Genomic DNA, 21,931 nt, shown 5'->3' with positions numbered 1-21,931 from the left:
TATATTACTCCATCAATGACATGCAGCGCAAATTCCCTGATGACAACCGCAAGAATTATTCTCACGTAAGGTTAGTTAAAATTTTGGAGCCACACGTTACGAACAGCCGACCGGTCAGCGACGGCGCGGGGTCGGAATCAGTCTCCTTACGTCACGAGGGTGACAGCGTAGAGTGAAGGAGCAGTATGATTTATGTAGCATTCCTGGTTATTAGTGCGTGTTGGGGTGAGTCTGGCACGTGGTATTATGGAGTTAATGTGCTTGTGACTTATTCCATCTCGTCCCTCAACCGGAGAAATGACAATGAGAGGGCAGCAGAAGATAAAAAGCGGGATGATGACTGATCACCGCTACCGTTTCTTGGCTTTTCCACCATACAGACAGTCACAGCTACACATTACAGTTATCCTCCTCGCAAAAAACAAGCCCCCCCCACGCAAAAAATGTCACCGCCGACCACCCTTAAGGAGACAAGGCTTTCTGAGCAAGTGGCTTTACGTTTAAAGACGGGTGCCGTCACAATGCCACACTCCCTAAATAATGCATGCATTCACGACGTGCCCACGGAAGTGAGAGGGCGATGATGGGAAGCCGTTTATAAACAAGACTGACAGAATTTTCAGCATGGTGATAAAAACACGCTGGATGACAATTCAGAGAGTTTTGTGACACGTGTAACTAGGCAGGAGACAAACGGGGTCTAACCAGTGACACCTGTATCATTTGCACTGGTAAAGTCCCAGGGAGAACTCCAGCAGGAAACTATAAATCCAGGCAGCGATCTACGGAGGAACTGTAAGGTCCCGAGATCCAGAAAGAGCACAAGCAGGAAACTGTAAGATTCCGAGATCCATGAAAAGCTCTATTCAGAAACTTTTATGTCCTGGGAAGAGCTCTAACTGGACAGAAAGCTGAGCCAATGACACTACATGGACTATGAATCTCTCTCTCTCTCTCTCTCTCTCTCTCTCTCACACACACACACACACACACACACACACACACACACACACATGTAGGGTATACCTATCCTTATGGGGCCCGCTCATTCACTTCTATGGGAAAAATGCTAACGCTAACTATGACAACCTTAACCCCCACCCTGCCCTAAATATAACCATACCTAACCAAGTAAAGTATAAGAGTTTTTGCATTTTTAGTTTTTTCATAGCAGTCATTGATTTTTATAAAATAGAGTTTTCCCTTATGGGGACCAGGAAACCGGTCCCATAAGGGAAATAAAAATGGATATTTATCACGTTATGTGGGTATACAGGTGAGTAAAAAATGAACTGAAACAATAATAAACATGCTTTTTATTCGCAAAAGTGCAGGTACATCGGAGTGCTTCTCTTCTCCTGCCCCATCTTGCTTTCCATAGCTTGTGGGTCGCAGCACAGGGTCAGCTAACATGCAGCACCCCTGGGGGAGGGGGTGAAGGGCCCTGCTCAAGGGCCCACCGACATGTGACTGTTCTGCTGAGGCTGGGCCTCAAACCGGCAACCTTCTGGTGATAGGCACAGAGACTTGAGCCACTCTATGCAAATAAGCAATTAAACCTATACAAAAACGTACCAGATGAGCTTTGTGTTCTGTTCTCATGTATCACAGCTATGCAGCCCTAACAGCCTCCAGCTCCAACTACATTCAACTAGCAGAGGCTCCCGCCTTCACAATGCCTCAAATAGGGGCACAGCCCCCCCTCAGGACCTACCAAAATAACAATAATAACTGTGGGTAAACATGCGAAAGGGTCTCAAACCCCCGACCTGAGAGACATGAGGCACCAAGCCATCACGCTGAGAGGTAGGGGTCTGAAAAAAATTGGAACTGGATTGGTTTGGGTTTGGGGTCCAATACGATATACTATAATGAGGCCTAGAATCTCTAGTGGGACCCCTGCACCACTGCAATGTGTAACAGTGACATTAACCAGCTTGCCTGTGTGTGTAACTAGAGCGTAAAGTGTCCCCAAGTCAATGATATCCTGCTTACCGGCTGAACCAAGGACCACAGAGGCACCTACTGTGCCTTTGGTTCTTTTTTGGTACTTTCTTCCCTTTGCTATTTTGATTCAGCCCATCCAGAATGCAAAGGCAGCAGAGGTGGCAGTGACTCTGTGCAATGTCATGTCTGCAGGGCTAGAGACTGCGCAATCCTCTGGGGTGGCCGGGGATGTGCACCGCGGCGTCCCCTCGTCACTACGCCCCGCCCGGGCCCTGCGCCTTCAGCCGCCCCCCTTGCGCTCCTCGCCAGTGCCCGTGTTTACGTGCACAACAGCCGACATGTCGACGGGTAACTCGGCAACAGCGATGGGGGGGATGGCCTGAACGATCGTTTAGTAATTCCGCCGTTACCATGGTACCCTTAAATGACGTAATTTACCCAGGAAATCGCGGTTAATCGTTCCCAGCCCGTCAATGAGCGCGGCGGCCGAACCTCGGCCCAGGTTGATGTCCGTCAATTGAGCACACAGGATTCACATTTATCTGGTGCTTTCATCCAAAGGAACTCACTGTAGAGGGAAGGGTTATAAGTTCACGTGTGTTCTCTGGGATTCAAACCCACGACTGCTCTGCATTCAGTCAGTATCTAACTGTATCTTCATAATCATCACTTATAATTAATATGGACAAAATTGCCAGTCGAAATGTTGAAATGACAAAAGCAGTACTGCAGGTGTCAGTCTGCAGGTCGAAACTGGACCATGCAGTGGTAATGAGCTCTGGGAGGGTATAGCGTGGCCAGGGCTAACCAGCTCTTCATCGTCTCCTCTGTCCCATGTTGCGGCCATTTCCTGTTGCATCGTCCCTCGGCATTATCTATGCCGTCCTCCAGAAAAACAAGGTACGAAGCAGAGCATCATTCATAACCTGCCCCCCTACCGCTATATATAGTGTCCTGCTCCACGCGGCACCGGGTCCAGCTGCTGATGTCCCACCTTGGCAGCCCTGCTGGTCAGCTCCCCCCTGGAGGAGCCTGCCACCCTTCGCCGCCCTTGCTGGCGCAGCTTAAAAGTTAATAAAGAAGCATTAATCGTCCTCCCCCTGGCTCACAGGGCCGACACTCCGACTTCCTGCTACGTTTAGCTGCTTATCCTGATGCTTTAATCTGACAGAAGGAGAAGACTCTCAAACGCAGGGGTGTCAAACTGCAGTACTGGTGGACCACAGCCCTGTGTAGCTTAGTTCTTTCCCTGCTCCATCACAAATGATTCGGCTCAAGAGCTGTGAGGTGTAAGAAGTTGAATCAGGTGTGTTAAATGAGGAAAAACCCAACATTGCGTAGGGCTCTGGCCCCCCAGGACTGGAGCTTGACAGCTCAGCTCTAATAGGTAAAAATCAAAAAAAGCAAATCAAAAATGAATACAAAAATGATGTACAGTTCTTAATTCATTTATCCAACTGCATGATTTACTGGACAAATTTGGAGTAACTGCCCTACCCAAGGGTCCAACAACAGAACCTGTGGAAGGATGCTTTTTTTTAGGGTAGTTTACGGCAGGGTGTATTTTCTTGTTGACCCTGAGCTGGATGAGAGCTTATGCCTGTTTTTCTTACTCCGCAACTGTAACCTTGACGGAGGCGCTCTGCCTGAATGATAAACCCCTGCAGATTACCGATGAACACGGAGACATAATTATTTAAGCTGCATCCACGTTCTTTTGTTGAGAAAATAATGCGATCGCCCGTCTCTGCCTGCATTCTCTGCCTTCGGGAGGATGCACACGCCGGTGGTGAGGCGGGCTGCGATACGCAACCTCATCAGACCTTGAGAAGAATAGATTGTGGGAGAAGATATAAGGGGGGTGTATATTCCAACACAGTGACAGCATGGTGGTGGGGGGGGGTGGGTGGGTCTGTGAGAGGCGTTCAAATAATATAACGTCTGCTGCTCACTGGCGAAGGGGGCCGAGCGGAGGTGAAAAACATCTGGATTTCAGAGCACCATCCGTCACCTGCCAGAATTGTGAGGGATGGGATCCGAAAGGAGGGGGCCCATCGGGAATAACGCCAGGACGGTCCTGTCTAAATCGTACAGAAATAAACCGCGGCTTACCGCTTTAGCTTCAGTCTCTCCTACGAGATGCCTTATAGCGGGAAACGATCCCGGCCTACGGACCAAACTCAAGCAGGACAATTCGCCGCGGAAGTAATTAGCTCAGCTAATATGAGCTGGTGTGCAAGCTGATATCCTCAAATGCAAAACCTCCAACGCACCTCCATCTCAGGGAGCCCTAATTTAATTGTAGGAGTGCATCGCATTACCATGTATCGCATTAGCATGTGCCATATTAGGTTGTGCCGCATTAGCATGTATCGCATTAGCATGTGGCATATTAGGATGTGCCGCATTAGCATGTATCGCATTAGCATGTATCGCATTAGCATGTGCCGCAATAACATGTGCTGCACATGTTGGATCGGCTACCGTTTAAACCCAGACCGGAAAATCTCTATAGTCTCCTCTGTTTCACGGACACAAATTTCCAGTAATCATTTAAAGCAGGGCTTTGCAGCTCCTCCAGAACTAAAAAAAGACTCCCTACCTCTCCGAGCTATTACAGAACTTAATATAACTTAATAACTGGAATTAACTGCATTTAACCCACACAGTGGAAACTAGACCTGCTCACGTATTCCGAAAACGTAGCGCGCAAAATCGCTGATTTTTTTTGTATTACGTTATATGACTCCGGTGCTATGAGCCGATACAAATGGGTTTCACTAATAATAAAAAAAAACAGAATGACACATCGACAGCTGCATTACGGTTCAATTCCTTGAAAGCTTCGCAGACAGGCGCGAGATGAAAGCGCGCACCGACTTCTGCTGATTGTTTCAAGCAGGCCATTCATCAGGCTGTCTGCCAGGTACGGCGGAGGGTTCATCGCGGCCAGGCCGCCGCAGTTCAAGAACCACGACAGCGAGCCACTAGGGGGTGCTGTTCCCTGTACGCGCGCAGACCGCTGGGACGAGGAGTCCTTCAGAAACCAGCCCCCCCACTGCCAGCTGATCACGCCCCTTCCCTCCCTGGGTCTCTTTAGCCCAATGTGACTTTCACAGTCCCATGGTAGCCTGCGTTTCCAGGTTGGGCGTACGGCTCAAGGGTACCGCCAAGGCCCCCTCTCCCAGGGGCTTCTGTTGACATTACTAATATCATCCGTCTTTCCATCTGTTTTTAATATCCGCTTATCCATCCGACGAATTGAAGAGCGTCCTGAAGACGTGTGGGTGGAAATGCACAGTGCATCCTACAGTATTTCATGCCTGGACCAGATGCCTATCCCTGCTACTGCGAGTCACTCTCCTATAGCGGCAAAACCATAATAACTGTAATACAGTGATATGAAGAACAGCAATGAGAACGTCAACAAAAGCAACAGCAGTAAGTAATAATGTTGATAATTATTAATAATGCATCAATGCCTCACCAAACAGACAGACAGACAGATAGATAGATAGATAGATAAATAGATAGATAGACAGGCAACACCAGCCCCCAATCATAACACTGGCTGTTTGGGACCAAAAAAAATACAGCATCATTGAATTAACATCCGATACACAGTCAAGTCCCTCGGCTGTCTCTCACGTCACAGGCCAGCCACCAGGAAGATCTGTCATGAAATTAGCTTGTGTTCAGCTGGCAGAAGACAACACAGGCATGGCAGCACGTTTCAGGCTTGACGCACACCTTATTTAAAGGCCAACGGCACATCTGGTAATTTGCTCACACGGGTCCATGAGGCAGGCGATGCGAAAACATCGAAACAACATCATAAGCCGGGGAGCGCGTTGGCATCAAGCGCAGTATCCTGGTCGTGACACATTCAGAATTGCCTGGCGATTTATAGAATATCGCGACAAGTGTGCGGTGCTGCCCTTGAGAGACCTTCTATGAATCTGAAAAGAACTTTCTAAGTGCAGAAATCATCCACCAGCCTGCTGCTTATCCAGTAAAGGTTCTCAAGGAGACTATTTCAGGAAGAAGAGGGACGCAGCAGCAAACACCCCGTACAGGATACCAGTCCAATGCAGGGCACAGACTCTGGGCAATTGAGATACCCCGAGGAGGATACCCACGCAACACATGGACTGCATTCACGCACAGACAGCGTGGAAGAATGAGACACCAGTGCTACCCACTGTGCCACCACATCGCCCGCAGAAAACCTGTCAGTCAAATTATTTTAGAGATATCTGTGTATTCGCGTGCTAAAAAAAAAATGGTCGTCACGCATAAATAGCTACTCAAAATGTCAGCGGCCCCCACGGGATTGTGAAGTGGTACGGCTCATAATGTCAAAATCAAAATGGCATCAATAGGTCACATTATACTGCCAGCACATTCCTGGGCATATTTTCCCCAAGTGCCCTGTTCTGAAAGCAGAACCCTGAGAACGTTGATGCGCTAAGTGACAAATGACAAAATATAGTGACAATATTGATGTGGGGGCTGCACAGAACAGGGTGCAAACATACGACCGACTTCGCCTGATAGCTGACCTCGATAATACTGCCATACAGATGTATGGCAGTAACTGGTACACCTGTAGCACTGTCGAGAATAAAAGGAGTGTATTTCAAGGAATATTTGCTTTAATTACTTTTATCCAAATAATGTCATATCTACGCTACAATGAAATGTTACTATCTGCATTTTGCCATTTGGTAATGACATGTACAGAGAAGAAAATGTTGCTAATACACACATCACCCACCACAGGCTAGTTATAAGCTACTTAACAGGTCATGGTGGTTAATTGTAGACACGCCTGCTGGGCAATATTTTATCTTTAAGCCGACTGATACTTCATCCCTTAAACCTGCACATGATTTCAGAGGCTGCTGGTTCTCCCTCGGTCTTACGGACGTCTCGGGCCCGATTGTCAAATTAATTCTGGAATCTTTCACATCTCTCTCCTGACGACGTCGCAGTAACGGGCTGCAACCGGGGGACACGCCTATCAGTCTGGTTCTGAGCTGAGTGGAAAGGACGCAGCCCGGGCCGAACACGGACCCGCGTCGCTCCCCTTCCTTGCCGGCGCTGAGCTCTGCAGAAGGCAGGTGATCGTGAGAGACGCGCTTTTTTAACTTGTTCTCCGGAAATGTACTGTGTGGCATCTCTGCTGCAGAGCACTAAATCGGCCAGCGGACTGGATTTACTGACCAGAAGGTTGTAGGTGTCTGTTCTACAGTCCAGGGTGAGCTTTGGAAAAGTACTTTAGATAAAGAGAAGAAAAAAAACACATGAAGTTGCAAAGAATCCACACATGGGAAATCCCACTATTCCAAAAGAGCTTATCCAGCACCGGGTCACGGGGAGCCGAGAGTCTATTTCAGGAAGATCAGGGCCAGGGCGATTTAATTTTTTAAGGTGAGGCAGCCGTAATTCATACAGAGGGGCCAACCTTATCATAAGCCAATGAGATGTTTTAAATCGGTGAGTGACAGGGGATTGGGCACTCTGGGGACCAATTAGCTTTAAGATGGAGGCAGTGCCCCATGTGGCCCCGCCCCTGTATGCACCCCTGCTCAAGACAAAGGTACGGCAGTGGCTGGCATATCTGTGAAAGTGAATTTCAAAACAGAGCGTAACAAAGCAAGACAAAGGATATCATCGCTGCTTTGGCTTTTATTTAATGTTCTGTCACCACATTGCTGTGAGGCTGCGTATCACCCCTCAGGATCTCCAGCTCACTGCCTGGTCACAGTTAATGTCACGTCATTGACACCATTGCGTTTGTTTCACACATCGGCGAGTAGCCGTGACTGAGAATGGCGAGTGGACGGACACGTGCCTCCCAGACACGCCTCCCAGACACGCCTACCAGACACGCCTCCCAGACACGCCTCCCAGACACGCCTACCAGACACGCCTCCCAGGCACGCCTACCAGACACGCCTCCCAGACACGCCTACCAGACACGCCTCCCAGACACGCCTCCCAGACACGCCTACCAGACACGCCTCCCAGACACGCCTCCCAGACACGCCTACCAGACACGCCTACCAGACACGCCTCCCAGACACGCCTACCCACAGGCCTCTTCCGGATATACCAGCGTCTGGACAATCAGACTATCGTAACGCTGCGTCATTCCTGAGCGGTATGACCCCACAATGATGAAGCTCGTCCACACGTTACTATCCGTTTACTGGTAAATAAATTACTCATCGGTGACGCAGGTTTCCTCTGATAATGTCCCCGGTTATTCAGCACGCGTGTGTCGATTTTACTGTGACATTGAACGTCGATTAACCATCCATGATTTCTGATCATTATTTTGTATTCATTATTCATTCATGACTTTTTATCACTATTTGTTTATTCACTATTCATGATCTTTGGGCACGGAAAAAGAGCTTATGCGACTGCAGATAAGTTATGGTCACTTGTATTTTATAATTACATGTAATATATAAGAAATTTAGATATATAAAGTCTACAGTGAGAGGAATTCCCTTCTCCTTTTTTTGTATGACAGAATAACCAGAAGGTTGTACAGTCAGACACCGTATGATGACATTTTGGCGAACAATGGACCACATGTACGTTGGTGGTTCCACACGATTTTACTGTAACAGAGCTGAATTCCTATTGCCTGACGTGACAGGAAGACGTCATGGCCTTCATAATGTTTGTCATGATGCTGACGTAAACAAACCTACTTTGCTGAAAATCAATAGCATGCACAATTATTTACACTTCATAATACTTGATAACGAACAAATGTGTTACCGGTTTACGCATTTACTGTATTGTACTTTTTGTCATTATTTTAGAGTGTACTCTTTCTACTTACAAAAATTTTACTCTAACCCAGGTCTGCAGTAGACTATGGCTATCTAGGTTTGTGTAAGTACACGCTATGCCTGAAATATCTAGGTTTGTGTAAGTACACACTATGCTTGCCTGAAATAAATGAGAGAATCTCCTAACAACTCATTTCTCAGAATATATCCCCATTGTTAAGTGATGCATGACTGTATATACAGATTAATTAATGTAGGTAATGGGTCACAGTGGGGGCAGCACAGTGACGCAGTGGTTAGCCCTGTTGCCTCACACTACTGGGACCAGCGTTTGAGTCCCCACCACGGCTCCATGTGGGTGTAGTTTGCATTTTCTCCCATGCCGAGGTTAACTGGAGTTACCAAACTGCCCATTGGTGTGCATGTGTGAGCGGATGGTGCGTGAGTGTGCCCTGCGATGGGTTGGCCCCCCGTCCTGGGTTGTTCCCTGCCTTGCGTCCATAGCCTCCGAGATAGACTGCCGTGACCCTTAACAGGACAAACACTTACAGAAAGCGGATGGTTGGATGGATGGATGGCCACAGTCTATAATAATTATGGTGGCTCAGTGGGTAGCAAAGTGACCTCACACACCCCCGGGGACTGGGCTTTAATTCCCGCCCCCCTTGCTGTCTATTTCTGCGGATTTTGCATGCCCTACTTTGCAGTTTTCCAAAAACATGCGGATCGGCATTTCTAAATCGGCCACAGGGGGTGAGTGTGTGCCTGGCGAGGGGCTGGCATCTCATGCAGGCTGCCCCCTGCTCCCTGCCTTGTGCCCTGTACTGCCACCTGCCTCGTGCCCTGTACTGCCCCCTGCTGCCTAGGACAGGCTCCAGGATCGCTCTACCCCAGCAGTGGGTGCATATATTAATTATTCCTTCTACTGATTTGCTAAAATAAACAATTGCTTTTCTGAACTAAAAACCTTCATTCACACAACTGACTGTATAAAAATGAATGGAACGAGACCTCTGGGAGAACAGCGTTGAGTCCTTCACCGATAATCTTCATTTTAATTTATTTATCCAGCAAAGTGCAACCAGCAAAAAATACATGTTCAAAAACGCCTTTCCTGGGGAATTCCGAATCTCTGTTTCAACAGATGTCAGGTGCTCGGATTTCATCTGACAGCGGTGGGAGTGAGTCTTCCCGCCGTCCAGATGTCCGTGCGCGTGCCTGACAGCTGTATTAGCGGGTGGAGATTACGCTGTTTGTTTTGCTGAGCCTCGTCGTCACCAGCCACCGTCCCCCCGGGCAACCGTGCGCCGAGCCCGCCGTGTCTCAGAACACTCAGAAATAATTCCACAAATTGACCACGGAACATGCTCTGTCCTTTCATAGAGAGATGTCGCCGTGGAGATAAATTGTTCTGACCTAAATGGAGTTCTTAATGGAGTTCCGTGCGGAGTGCTCACTTTCTACCTTTCTGTTCCTATTGGCCAATTCGATGTTCTGCTTTTGCCCTGAAATTGAACCATTAATGAAATAAATTTGTCGTTAAAACACTAAGGAGTGCCACTTATACACACGGATATAAAAATTCAGACCCATTAAACATTCCAGCAAAAACCTGGCTTCTCCAAACAATGCAGAAGGGAAAACAATCATTTATGCAAGCATAATATGTACAATATTACATAAACATTTATGGCAAGAACCGGTACTGGTGTTCATTAAAGAACATTTATAAATAAACCATAACAGTTCAATTATGCACGACTTAATGGTCGCATCATTTCCTAAGTGTTTTTTTTTTTTTTTGCATCTGCATACAAATGCTCTTATTGCACAACTGCTCAAATCGAAGGCAGCTGAATTAATAGGAGAAGATAAAAACAGTGGTATTTCTCGCTGACCGGTGACGGGTACATTACTTGCAAATATACACAGTCTCAAGGGAGTTTGCCTTTAACTAGCGTTGCGTCAAGGAGAGCTAATGAACAACTTATTTCCACTTTGCATTCATATGTTAATGTTCTGCAATTAGTCAGTATATCTCCGCTAATCCCTTAAAGAGTCTTTTAAAAGGTTTACCGGGGATTTGGGCACCCATATGAATATCATATTTGCGTTTTTCTCAGGCCGTGGGGAGCAGACTCTGTGCAAACCATAGTGCCGGTTGCTGATTAAGTGCTTCTGATTGGAGACATACAGCCCATCAATCTGTCAATCAATAGCTGATCGCAGAAAAAAACGAAACAAAAAAACATAGACTGCTAGTTTAAGTTTGCGGCATGGCTGGTTGACAGAAAAGATCTGTCAGTGCAGAAATAATTCTCACTTTAAGGACAGCTGTGCAATGTGGTCGCGGGGTGGTTCTCATTGGCTTGTGTGTCTTGTTTTGCAAACCCAGAATGCATTGCCCAAAGTCCTCACACACTGCCACAGACATATTTTCGGAGGTGCCTATCTGGGCCGTCCAAACGGAACACACGCTGGCCCAATTATCCAGTTCACTTTCACTCTTGAAATGCAAGGCCCATCTGGTGCCGGGCAGGCAGAAAGCCTGCGTTTTCCTCAGCTTTACCTTCAGTAAAGCGAGACCCCCTCCCTTAATTAGAGCTAAAAGAGGTTGTGCGCCCCTCTGCAGCATCCCTAAGGGATGCACCCCAGGGACGGATTACGGACCGGGCCAGCGGGGCAGCTGCCCAGGGGCCCTTGGGGTGCAGGGGGCCCGTGGGGCCCCTAGCCCAAAACAATTTGCAACGCTTATCAACAATGTATTTTCGTTTGTCGATTTCTACATTCTGTGATCCTCTACCTACAAGGGCCCCTGACCCTATAGGGAGGGCGTTTGGCTGCCAAGGGCCCTTGAATTGTGGTGGTTGTGGTGGTGGTGCTGGTGGTGGTGGTGGGGGCCCTCGCGAACGTTTTGCCCAGGGGCCCACACAACCCATAACCCGTCCCTGCGGCACTCCTGTGAAAGGCGTTTCACTTGAACAAGCCAGCAATGGCCGCTCCACGAAGGACTAAGTGACAATCAAAGGAAAATGCCAAGTCACCTTCCCAGAAAACACTACATGGGGAAAATTTATTTAAAAAATAATAGTAATACTTGATAAGCTGACTTTTGACAAAAAACTTAAGAAAAATGAATTTGGGATTCCAGGAGAAACACCAGGAAAACAAACAAACAAACAGAAATTAATACATTGCTGCAGCGCCATGTCATGGCAAACCAGGCTGAAAATGCCTGCACAGAGAGGCTCGGTGATCCGATATTATGAAACAACTCTCATATCTTCAGTGTGCAACATGATAAACGGCATTCCCAAAAGATAGCAATTTGCCTACTATTCACCCGTAAGGCAGTCAGCTTCTAGCAATGTGGAGAGGGAACAGTCAGTATTAAACAGGAAGTCATATTGCCTAATTACTGTGCCTTTCTACATTCATTTTTTTGTCGGTATCACATTTCAGAGGAAGCAACAGGGGTAACGCTGGGTAACCATGGATTATAATGTCCATTCTGTGCATCTAATGCATAACACGAAATACATCTCAGACAAAAATGAATTCATGGCCCCCTAAAACAGCTGAAAATGGTTTCAGACCTCTCTACAGAGTAACAAGATTACTGAATAATAAGCCACTGGCTCTTATTATGCCTAAATAAACTGGATCTTTCAAGGAGTGCTACTGGTTGATAGGAAGGATGGAAATAAATCAAACGCAGACATCCAGGCACGCAATCAAGGGCTGTGACAGCTAGCACAATCAGGACGTGGGCTGTGCTGTGAATGGCTGACGGGGAACTGCCTTCCTGGGCATCGTCCAATGGGGTCGAAGGACTCACCGGACGTCACCAGGGTCCTCGGTGACCAGCACGTCCGTCTTGCAGCTGGCCAGAGGGTTGATGGAAAGCTCCACAGGCGGCACCACGAAGCTCTTGCTGACAGGCAGCCACAGACCCTGGCCCAGGCTGTAGGAGGACCTGAGAGAAAGCAGGCTGACAGACTTAAAGAAACGAACATTAAATGTTTAACAGGCAGGGTTCAGGCAGAAGGTACACCAATATTAATTACCGGCACGGAGCATGCAGGGATAACTTGGGGAACGGCAGCTGGACAGGAGACCCCGGGTAGTAGCATGGGAAATTAGGACCAGTGTTTCTTGCAAGCTAGCTCTCTGTTTTATTAATATCAGCCTGAAAACTTTTCATTTTCACACACACTTCTGTCAGAAAACCCGAATCAGCACTTCAATCACAGCTTGTCGGGGAAAAAAAAAAAAACAAGCAAACTTATATTTGTATAAATCCACCTTGATAATTTTATATTTCACCACGACGGGATGATCCGTCTTACTCGTACAGCACCGCGAAAGGCGGATTTTAATATTTATAAGAGGCCATCGACAGATGAGACTCAACAAACAACTGGATAAATAAATCATCAGATCTCATCTCCAAAAACCACGCACATTGCCTTTACTTAAATTAGATTTTGGAGAAAAAAAAAATCGATATCTGAATTCCCACTCCTCAAGTTCAAATCGAGATAAATGCATTATATAAACGTAAAAGCCTGCGTGTGCTTTCTTCATGTTTATTTGAGGAAATTTAGTGTGTAGCTCCCTACCGATCCAGCGCCCGTGTGCGTGATGTGGAGAAACCCTATGCTAGAATTCAATTATGCAGTGAATAAGTATAATCGATACCCACACAGGCTCATGAATAAGATTCCGATAGCCGATCACGGGGCTGTCTCAGTGATGGACATCTTAGCGGCATCGATTGCTCGCCCGTTCCGTCTCTCAGGAAGGTGACGGATGAAACTCAGGGATCCTTTAAGATACACTGACTTACTTCAAACGGCAGATGCTAATGTCTAAGGGGGCTACATAGCTAAAAATGCCATTTTGAAGCACACTCAGTTTGTTTCCCCTTCTTTGTTTAAATCTCCAACTATCACAGCTGAAGCACATTTCAAATTCACATTTTTGCTACTTTTTCTGGTTCTGCTTCGCTAAGAGCTCTCATGAGGGAGAAAGAATCATTATCTGGGTTTACCTTAAAGTGTCTCCTTGATGTCCTTGATGGATATTTACACGTTCTACGGCACGGACCGTTCTGTATCTGTCACATGAAGACCAACACTTTCGGAACTCAATATAGCATTGCTGGTGTGCGCTGTTCCACAATCACACCGCAAGTAATGTTGACGAGAACCAGGTGAACGCGTAGAGAGGCAGACAAGACGGGCCATCTGATTGGATGGCTCGCTCTCTGGCGCGCGTGCTCTTCTCCCAGTGTCAGGCTGGAGATGTTCCTGTCAGCAGAAGTGCACCTTCTCCACAAGGCTGCCACTAAGCGCTCTCAAAAAAGCCCCGCTAACTGAAGACGCTTCCGCTGCCCCCCGGTGGACTCTCGAGCTCGATGCGGAAACAGGAGCAGCGAAAGAGGCTGCATTTCGCGGCCAACCGGTCAGCCAGGCGAAAATAAACACAGGCTGGATTACGGAAAACCCAGGTAGGGGAGTGAGGCACTGCTAAGAGGTCAAACCTGAGACTGACTGTTTGTTTACCTGAATATCTTCTCTGGAGCTTGCTCTCCTGTTACCAGGTCATAGCCCTTCTCCAGGTTCGTGTAAGGCCAGGGGCTGAAACACACACGGCAGGGTCAGTACGGTGCTCAGTCTCTCCTGACGCTTCCTCAAAAAATATTCAGCTATTTAACGTTAAATAATTTGGAAGCATCTAACATCTTCACTCATGGGAGTTTTACTTACACAAAAATGTTCTGAGGGCAGAACAAAGAAACAAGAGCATAAGAAATTTACAAACGAGAGGAGGCCATTCGGCCCATCAGGTTCGTTTGCGGAGAACTTACCTAATAGCTCAGAGCCGTTAAAATCTTATCTAGCTCTGATTTAAAGGAATCCAGGGTTTTAGCTTGCGCTACACTAACAGGAAGACGATTCCATACTCTAACTACACGCTGTGTAATGTGTACATGTGTGCTTTCTCAGATTAATTTAAAAATGTTCTAGTATTTAAACTAATATTAAAATAGCCATTTGGCCGAACAGCATCCAGACCTGTTAGAATCTTATATACCTGGATCATGTCAGAGAGGTAACCAATCAGATTCTAGAGAATGTGGGTCCAAGCAACTAGAGGAGGCGGGACCGACCAATCAAATGTCTTGCTCCTGCCTCCTGCAGTTGCTTAGAACCACCTCTTCTGTAATCTGATTGGTTATTTTTCTGAACCAATCATTTTTCCCCCCTCATAGCATTTCTATGTAATTAAAACTCCCACAAGCAACATCTCGCTCTTGAAAAAAGAACAAAAAGAAGAGGTTAGTAAGAACATATTCAGAAGAAAGGATGTGACATACAGTGAGGGGTTTCTTCTGAAATAACCGGGACGTACCCCTCATTTTGGCCCCAGTCGGTGCGGACGCAGAGGTGCGCGTGGTCCGGATCGGGGGAATATCCCTCGTGACAGCTGCATTCTCCTGCGGGGGAGAGAATGGCAAATATCTTCATTCACAGCGCTGGGGAGCATATCGCTCATCTCTCGTTGGGTTACCGCGCTCGTCCATCACAGGGAGGGAACTCCGAAATAATCAGCTGCTGGGCGACTCCTGCATATCCTCTCAGACGTCCCTCTGCATCAAAACTCCCCTCACCCCTCCACAGTTACACTCCAGCCCTCCGGAGCCATCCGCCTCCCTCCCTCGGGGCCTCTCTCTCCTCCATCCCCTGCTGCTCCATCTCTGACAGCTGTACCTCCAGGGCGAGGGGAAGGGAAACCATGGCGATCTGGACTGAACGTCTCGGCCAAGAGTAGGGGAGCTGAAAATTCACAGGAGTGAATGTGTGCTGCCCTGTTTGCTGTCATTACTAATTATCTCCTTTAATTAGTATATTTTATACAGCAATTTACATTTTATATATGTGAGAGCATGGGTATACAGTATACAGCACCCTTATTTACATAAACTTAATTTTTTATTGTTTCTGTTAATTTGCATATGTTCTAATGTTAAATTGTGTTTTTTCTCTAATAAAATATTAAACATATTCTTTGACTGCCTAAGACATTTGCACCATACTGTATTTATGTAAATATACTATAAGTGGGCGGCATGGTGGTGCAGTGGTTAGCACTGTTGCCTCACACCTCTGGGACCCGAGTTCAAGTCTCCGCCTGGGTCACATGTGTGTGGAGTTTGCATGTTCTCCTCATGTCGTCATGGGGTTTCCTCTGGGTACTCCGGTTTCCCCCCCACAGTCCAAAAACATGCTGAGGCTAACTGGAGTTGCTAAATTGCCCATAGGTGTGCATGTGAGAGTGAATGGTGTATGAGTGTGCCCTGCGATGGGCTGGCCCCCCATCCTGGGTTGTTCCCTGCCTCGTGTCCGTTGCTTCCGGGATAGGCTCCGGACCCCCTGCGTTCCAGCAGGATAAGCGGTTTGGAAAATGAATGGATGGATGGATACTGACTATAAGTTGTGCTGAACTGACTGAAACAGTAATGATTTGCACTATTACTCATACATAAGTCTGTTTTATTAAATTTTAATTATTATTCTTTATTTATATGTTGTCTGTGAATGTATGCACCAGTACTGCCAAGACAGATTCCTAATACAGTAACCCCTCCACATTCATGAGTGTTAAGGGGCAGAAGACCCCCACAAATGTGAAAATTTACAAGTGATACTTAGCCCCCCCTAGGCTCGACCTGCAACAGTCTATATCCTGAAAAATATTATAAGAAAATAATTAATAAAATATTTATTTCCGATTTATAAACAAACAGTACTGTACACTTTGCATGTCAAATTGCTCTATCATTTCCCATATAGGCCTTTTCATATGACATATAAACCATGTAAATTATGCCCCTGTATGTACAAAGTTACTACTGTAAACAGTGGGAGCTCTACATTTTGGATCCATTATGAAAAATGCAAAATTTCCACCACTGGAAAGTTTCAAATTCACTGCGTGAAACGTGAGATTCCACAGTCACACAGACAGCCAACATGTGAGTGTGGCAGTGAGACAGAATCGAATATACGTAGTGTACTCAAGCCAAGACTGTTAATATTAGCAATACAGTATGCACTTTCAGGAACAAATATTATGCATCGCTAATATTTATATATGATTTTATACGATCCAAATCATTCTCAGGATTGTTTTTGGCTTACACATCAACTGCTAGCTTCTGAAATCTTTCAGCAAGCTCCAAAAATATTTCCATTTAGCTGTTCATAGCCAAGGCGTAAATAAGCAAACCCGTGAAAGTTACATTTTTGAATCTGGAAAAGCAATTCTACATACAGCTGTACACTGGCTAATAAAGTGAATTCAGATTTACACAATATACAGTATACATAGTATTTATAAGTCTACACTGCTCTACCTTCGGGATTTCACTCTGAATCACTGCATAAAGATAAGTCCCGGTGTTCATAAACATTTCTCCTGATCCCGAACCCTGAATTCTTTGGGTAAAGTGTCCATTGGGAGTGTTTTCACTGAACAGCTACCAGCCTAGCTGTATATATGGCCCACTGATGGCACTTTCTGCCTGACTTTAAGGGCATCCACATTGAGTGGCATGCCCAACATCAAAGCGCAAAGCTTGACTCAGCCCATTCTCTTGTACCATCTAAGCAATGGGACTGCGAGGGCGTTTGGAAAAGTACTCTGGGAAGTTGATTTATGATCTGCCAAGTGATATGAGCTTCCTGATCCATAAAAACAAAAGCAAAAAAAGACGTAGAAAAACAAAATCACGGATGAAGAACGGATGTCTGCTTGCCTATCTCTGTCTCTGCTGGAAACCGATGCACCCTTCTGTGGCCAATCAGATTCGGGCAGCCAGCTAATTTGAGATGCAACATCGTTTGTCTCGCAAATAATGCTTTTGGTGCCCTTTTTATAAGGAGCAGTCTGAGCGCTCGAACGAAACGACGTGTCCTTTGTTACTCATAAAACATACTGAGCCATTACCGCCATCAAAACAAAATCACTAAAAATGGATTTACATGGAAGAAAAAGGATTGTTGGTTTTCTAATGACTAATGAGGTTTTTGAAATAATGGGTGACAATTAGGCCATCTAGCAATCATTGTGTTTTGTCTTCTTAAAATTGCTTTAATATTAATTTTTGTAATAAAATGTCAGACATTAAGGTCAACTGCTATTCTCAGAATCACAGAATATGAATGTTTATTTCAGTCATTTTAGTTCGTACAAAAATTAATTATTACCTCCTGGCCTGTCACCAATAAACACCCATGGTGCAGTAAAAGCTTACAGTACCTGGGTCATTACAATTATAACTTTTATCCGGCCATAATAATGATGATCTACAGCTTTACGTAAAGACCTCATTATTGCTTGTGACTATATCACACTGTGTTGGTAATGAGGGAAATAAATTCAGGCCATAATTGTTTTCTGACCTCAAACAACATTTACTGACTTCTTCTGTGTGAATTATCTCCAGGTCTTTAAGGGAATCTTTACTTTAGAACAAAGCCAGACTGTTAAAAATATATCAATGTTAAACCCATATCCCTGCTTTGTTGATTAATGCAGTGTTTCCTAACCAATGCTCGACAAGGTTGCAGAGAACCGTCTGAATCCAATGTTTATCCACCCAGGGATCCAAGGACAGTCCATGTTTTTGGTCTCTCCCATCTCCCAACACACTTGAACCAAAGAGTCAAGAACACAGAATACCTGGTACAGGTGTTTTGAGAGCTGGGAGGGAGCAAAGACGTGGACTGTCCCGGGCTCCCTGACAACTGGGTTGATAAACACTAGATTATGAGATTCAGTCAGTTGTGTGTGACCTTGTTCAGAACCAGAAGCAGAGCCTTCAATGCAGCGAGCTGGGCTCAGCCTCACTAGTTTGGTGTGGAGCCCAGTTTCCCCTTCAATGGTGGTGTTTTTATTTGTTCATTTACACTTCTGTTTTCCAGCATCTTGTTTCCGGTTTTGTGGTTTCAGTCTCGTCTCTGGACTCACACTTTTGGTTAGCTGGTAGCCAGCTCTCACATTCCCAAGCTGTGGTGTTGGAGCGCTAACATGAAAGACAGACACATCTCCACGCGGCGAGCAGAGGCAGACCAGCCAAACGCCGAGCAGCAGTGGAGCTGGAATCTCGGCTGAGACGTTATGTCGAGCTGTGAAGCAGATTCCATTCAGTCTGAAATTTAACTTTTTATGCTAAAATTATGGTTTTAAGCAATATTCTTAGCTTACTCATTACCATTGAAATTACGTTGATGGTTTCATGGACACAAGAAGAAAACAGTTGTCGATACTTTGCAAGAATTATACTTTCAATAGACAATGAGCCACAAAGAGCTGTCATGGCAGATCTCGTTTAGATCTCGTGCTGTTTAAATTCCTGAAATTCTATTCACATTTTCTCATTGACGGTGCAATGAATAATCAGGCCTTATTGAGGACCAAGCACAATATGCCAAACACAATAACCTGATCCAGTGAATGACAACATCACAAATCGTCCATTCTCCCCTAGCAACGGAACAGAAAGGCCAGGAAGTCTTAACCTGAAATCTGCTGATTTAACTTTGGGAAAGACAACTGATGACCTTCTCACATCTCAGCATTGATTCAATGCAACAATTAGGTGGAAAACATGCGAATAGCACCATTTGAATTTCACCTTTTCTCAGCTGGAGACTTGCAGACCATTGAAGAAGCTTTAGCAATGCTAACATGAAGTGTTTGCATGTGTGTTCTAGCTTTTATTGAGATTGTTATTAAATGCCAATCAAACCACCCCAGCATCCCAATGTGATTTCATCCATTCTGATCACCTTTACTGTCCTTAGTCATCAGATGAGTAGCCAGCAGCTGTCAAGCCCATGCATTTACACCGCAGACAAATGCCATGCTATGCTAAAAGCACTCCCTTGTTGACACTTTCAATTCAAACTTTTCTACCGCATGTCAGGGACTCATATCTATCTCATCTTTTCTTCCATCTTGATCTTGACCACCTACATTCAACAAACTAATAAGCCACAGAAATGAAAACCGGATCACCCCGCTGTTGGCTAGCTTGACACTTCTTGCAAATCTTTAGAAGAACTGTTTTTGAACAGGTTTTGCATAGAGATTATTACATTACCACCATCCAGAAATACTGTTAATTCTGCAACCTAATCAATGAGAAGAAAACCCACGGCATTAACCAGGTACCCACAGCTAATTATCTACACCTGTGTCCAGAGTAAAAATAGCTGGTGAAGTTTGCTGCAGAGGGACAAAGACGGAGACATTTACTGTGCAACACAAAACTGTGAGGGTGATTCACTCAAATGCAAAAAGGAAAAATTTTAACAGACAAAAAAGAGAAGAAATGTATAAAATACGCTGGATTCGTGGGACTAATTATGCATGTCAAAAAGCAAACTCAGTCAGCCAGTCCCTGGAATGAGATTTAAGGGTCTAATAGACAATGACCAATGGGTCTGAAGTGGTGACCTTCCGATCACTAGCACAGCAGCCTAAAGCACTGAACCACACTCAGCCTCCCTGGAAGCTGATGGATTTAATTTTGCCTTGTGACCCAGTGAATAATTTCAGGCATTCCTTAAGGAGCAATGAAGCCATACAGTGTTTCCCATAAATCCCATAAATTTCCGGGGTGCGGGGGTACCAGGGCGTGATTTACTCCCGTCATACCTGTCCCATCGTGGGCCCTGCTTCAGGTGGAGCACATTACTCCCTTTCATTCCCTCCCAGAGTGAAGGACGGTGAGGGCGGTGTGCTGCTTTGCGGGGAGTGACCCGACATGCGGCCGGGGCGAGATGCGGCAGGCGGGCAGAGCTATTGGCACTGGAGGCCGATGCGATCAGAAGCCACGTGGGCATGCTGCTCAGACAGGTTCAGGTGCCACAGCTCGCCGAGACAAAGCGATCGGGCATTCAAAGCACGCTGCGCTTTGCCTGGCTGCCTCCCCATGACTGGCTAATCTCGCATCGGAGCGCTCGACTTTCATCTAATTGTTGGGGGAGTTTACTTACATGTCGGTGACGGGGCGGGGGGAGGTATGAGGGATGTAAATCTCATTACTTTTATTACGGCTTAGAAGAATCCACCGTTTTCTACCCGTTTTTCACTAATAAATGCAAGGGATCTTCCCAAAACTGAAATAACAAAGGAATTACTTTGATTCTGAATATTTAGCCATTAAATAAAAGGAAAATGCTAAGAAAACAATTTGAACAAGAGGGGGAATTAGTACCTTTTAAGTATTCAACATAATTACATGTAATACTAATAGATATTATGTATAATGAAGCACAAGAGACACCATCAATTTTAACCAAATTAACAAAACACATCCTATTCTGGAAAATATACAGACACCAGCTTTTTATAACATCTGGTGGCTGTGACATCCATCTTCGAGCCATTTATCCTGGTCATGGTCACATGGGGGCCTGGATCCTATCCCAGGCAGCGGGGGCAAACCCTGGACAGGATGCCAGTTCATCACAGGGCACCTGTAATCACGCTCTGAGGGTAATTTATAGATGTCAGTTAGCCAGACTACATGCATCTGGTCAAGGAAAGGCATATGACAGAACATACATCACTACACGCTGAGAAGAGGTCGGATTGAAACTCCATACCATGGTGGTGAGAGGCGGGAGGTCGGGGCCCCCAGCAAGCATGGCGTCCCGGAGAGCTGGGGAAGTCTTTATGGATCCATGATAGAAAAGCAGCTTTCGTCTCATAATCATATTAAATGGACAAATCCGAGAAAAGACACTGAATTGAGTTACACTCTCGGTCAGTCTCTTGGAAAGCCACTCTTACAATCTCATCGCATCTCATCCCATCTCATCCCCTTCACCAACTATCACCATTACGACGTCACAGAGCTCCTCTGGCCAGGAAGATTACGGATAAAAAGTCATTTATTGCCTCGGCCATTAGCATCTTAAATGCTTCACAATAAGTATTCGCATTGGCTTTGTGATTTTTATCACCCGCTTTTATTACTTGCAGTGTTGTCTGATGCCAAGTTATGTATGAGCCGAGTCTCAGTGGGATTCCTACCACTTTGTAATGGACAATAACATTTTCTTGAATCTTGAAGAAGAGTAGAGGGAGACATT

General features: G+C 45.8%; 1 protein-coding gene across 3 annotated transcripts in view; it reads right to left on the bottom strand.

Moving 5' to 3' along the window:
• The window catches only part of LOC125746383 (astrotactin-2-like), a 297,596-nt gene that overhangs the window by 116,734 nt on the left and 158,931 nt on the right, over nucleotides 1–21,931 (bottom strand). For 2 of the 3 annotated variants that reach the window (XM_049020314.1, XM_049020311.1), the window contains exons 8-10: nucleotides 15,177–15,261; nucleotides 14,327–14,401; nucleotides 12,598–12,750 (exon numbers count right to left, since the gene is read on the bottom strand). In XM_049020314.1, coding sequence (XP_048876271.1) covers nucleotides 12,598–12,750; nucleotides 14,327–14,401; nucleotides 15,177–15,261 — 313 coding nt within the window. The remainder of the gene's footprint in view (nucleotides 1–12,597; nucleotides 12,751–14,326; nucleotides 14,402–15,176; nucleotides 15,262–21,931) is intronic. The other variant, XM_049020312.1, reaches the window with a different exon arrangement.

This window comes from Brienomyrus brachyistius, chromosome 7 (genome assembly GCF_023856365.1).
Source record: "Brienomyrus brachyistius isolate T26 chromosome 7, BBRACH_0.4, whole genome shotgun sequence".
Classification (NCBI taxonomy): domain Eukaryota; kingdom Metazoa; phylum Chordata; class Actinopteri; order Osteoglossiformes; family Mormyridae; genus Brienomyrus; species Brienomyrus brachyistius.
This window is presented reverse-complemented; position numbering and strand designations above follow the sequence as displayed.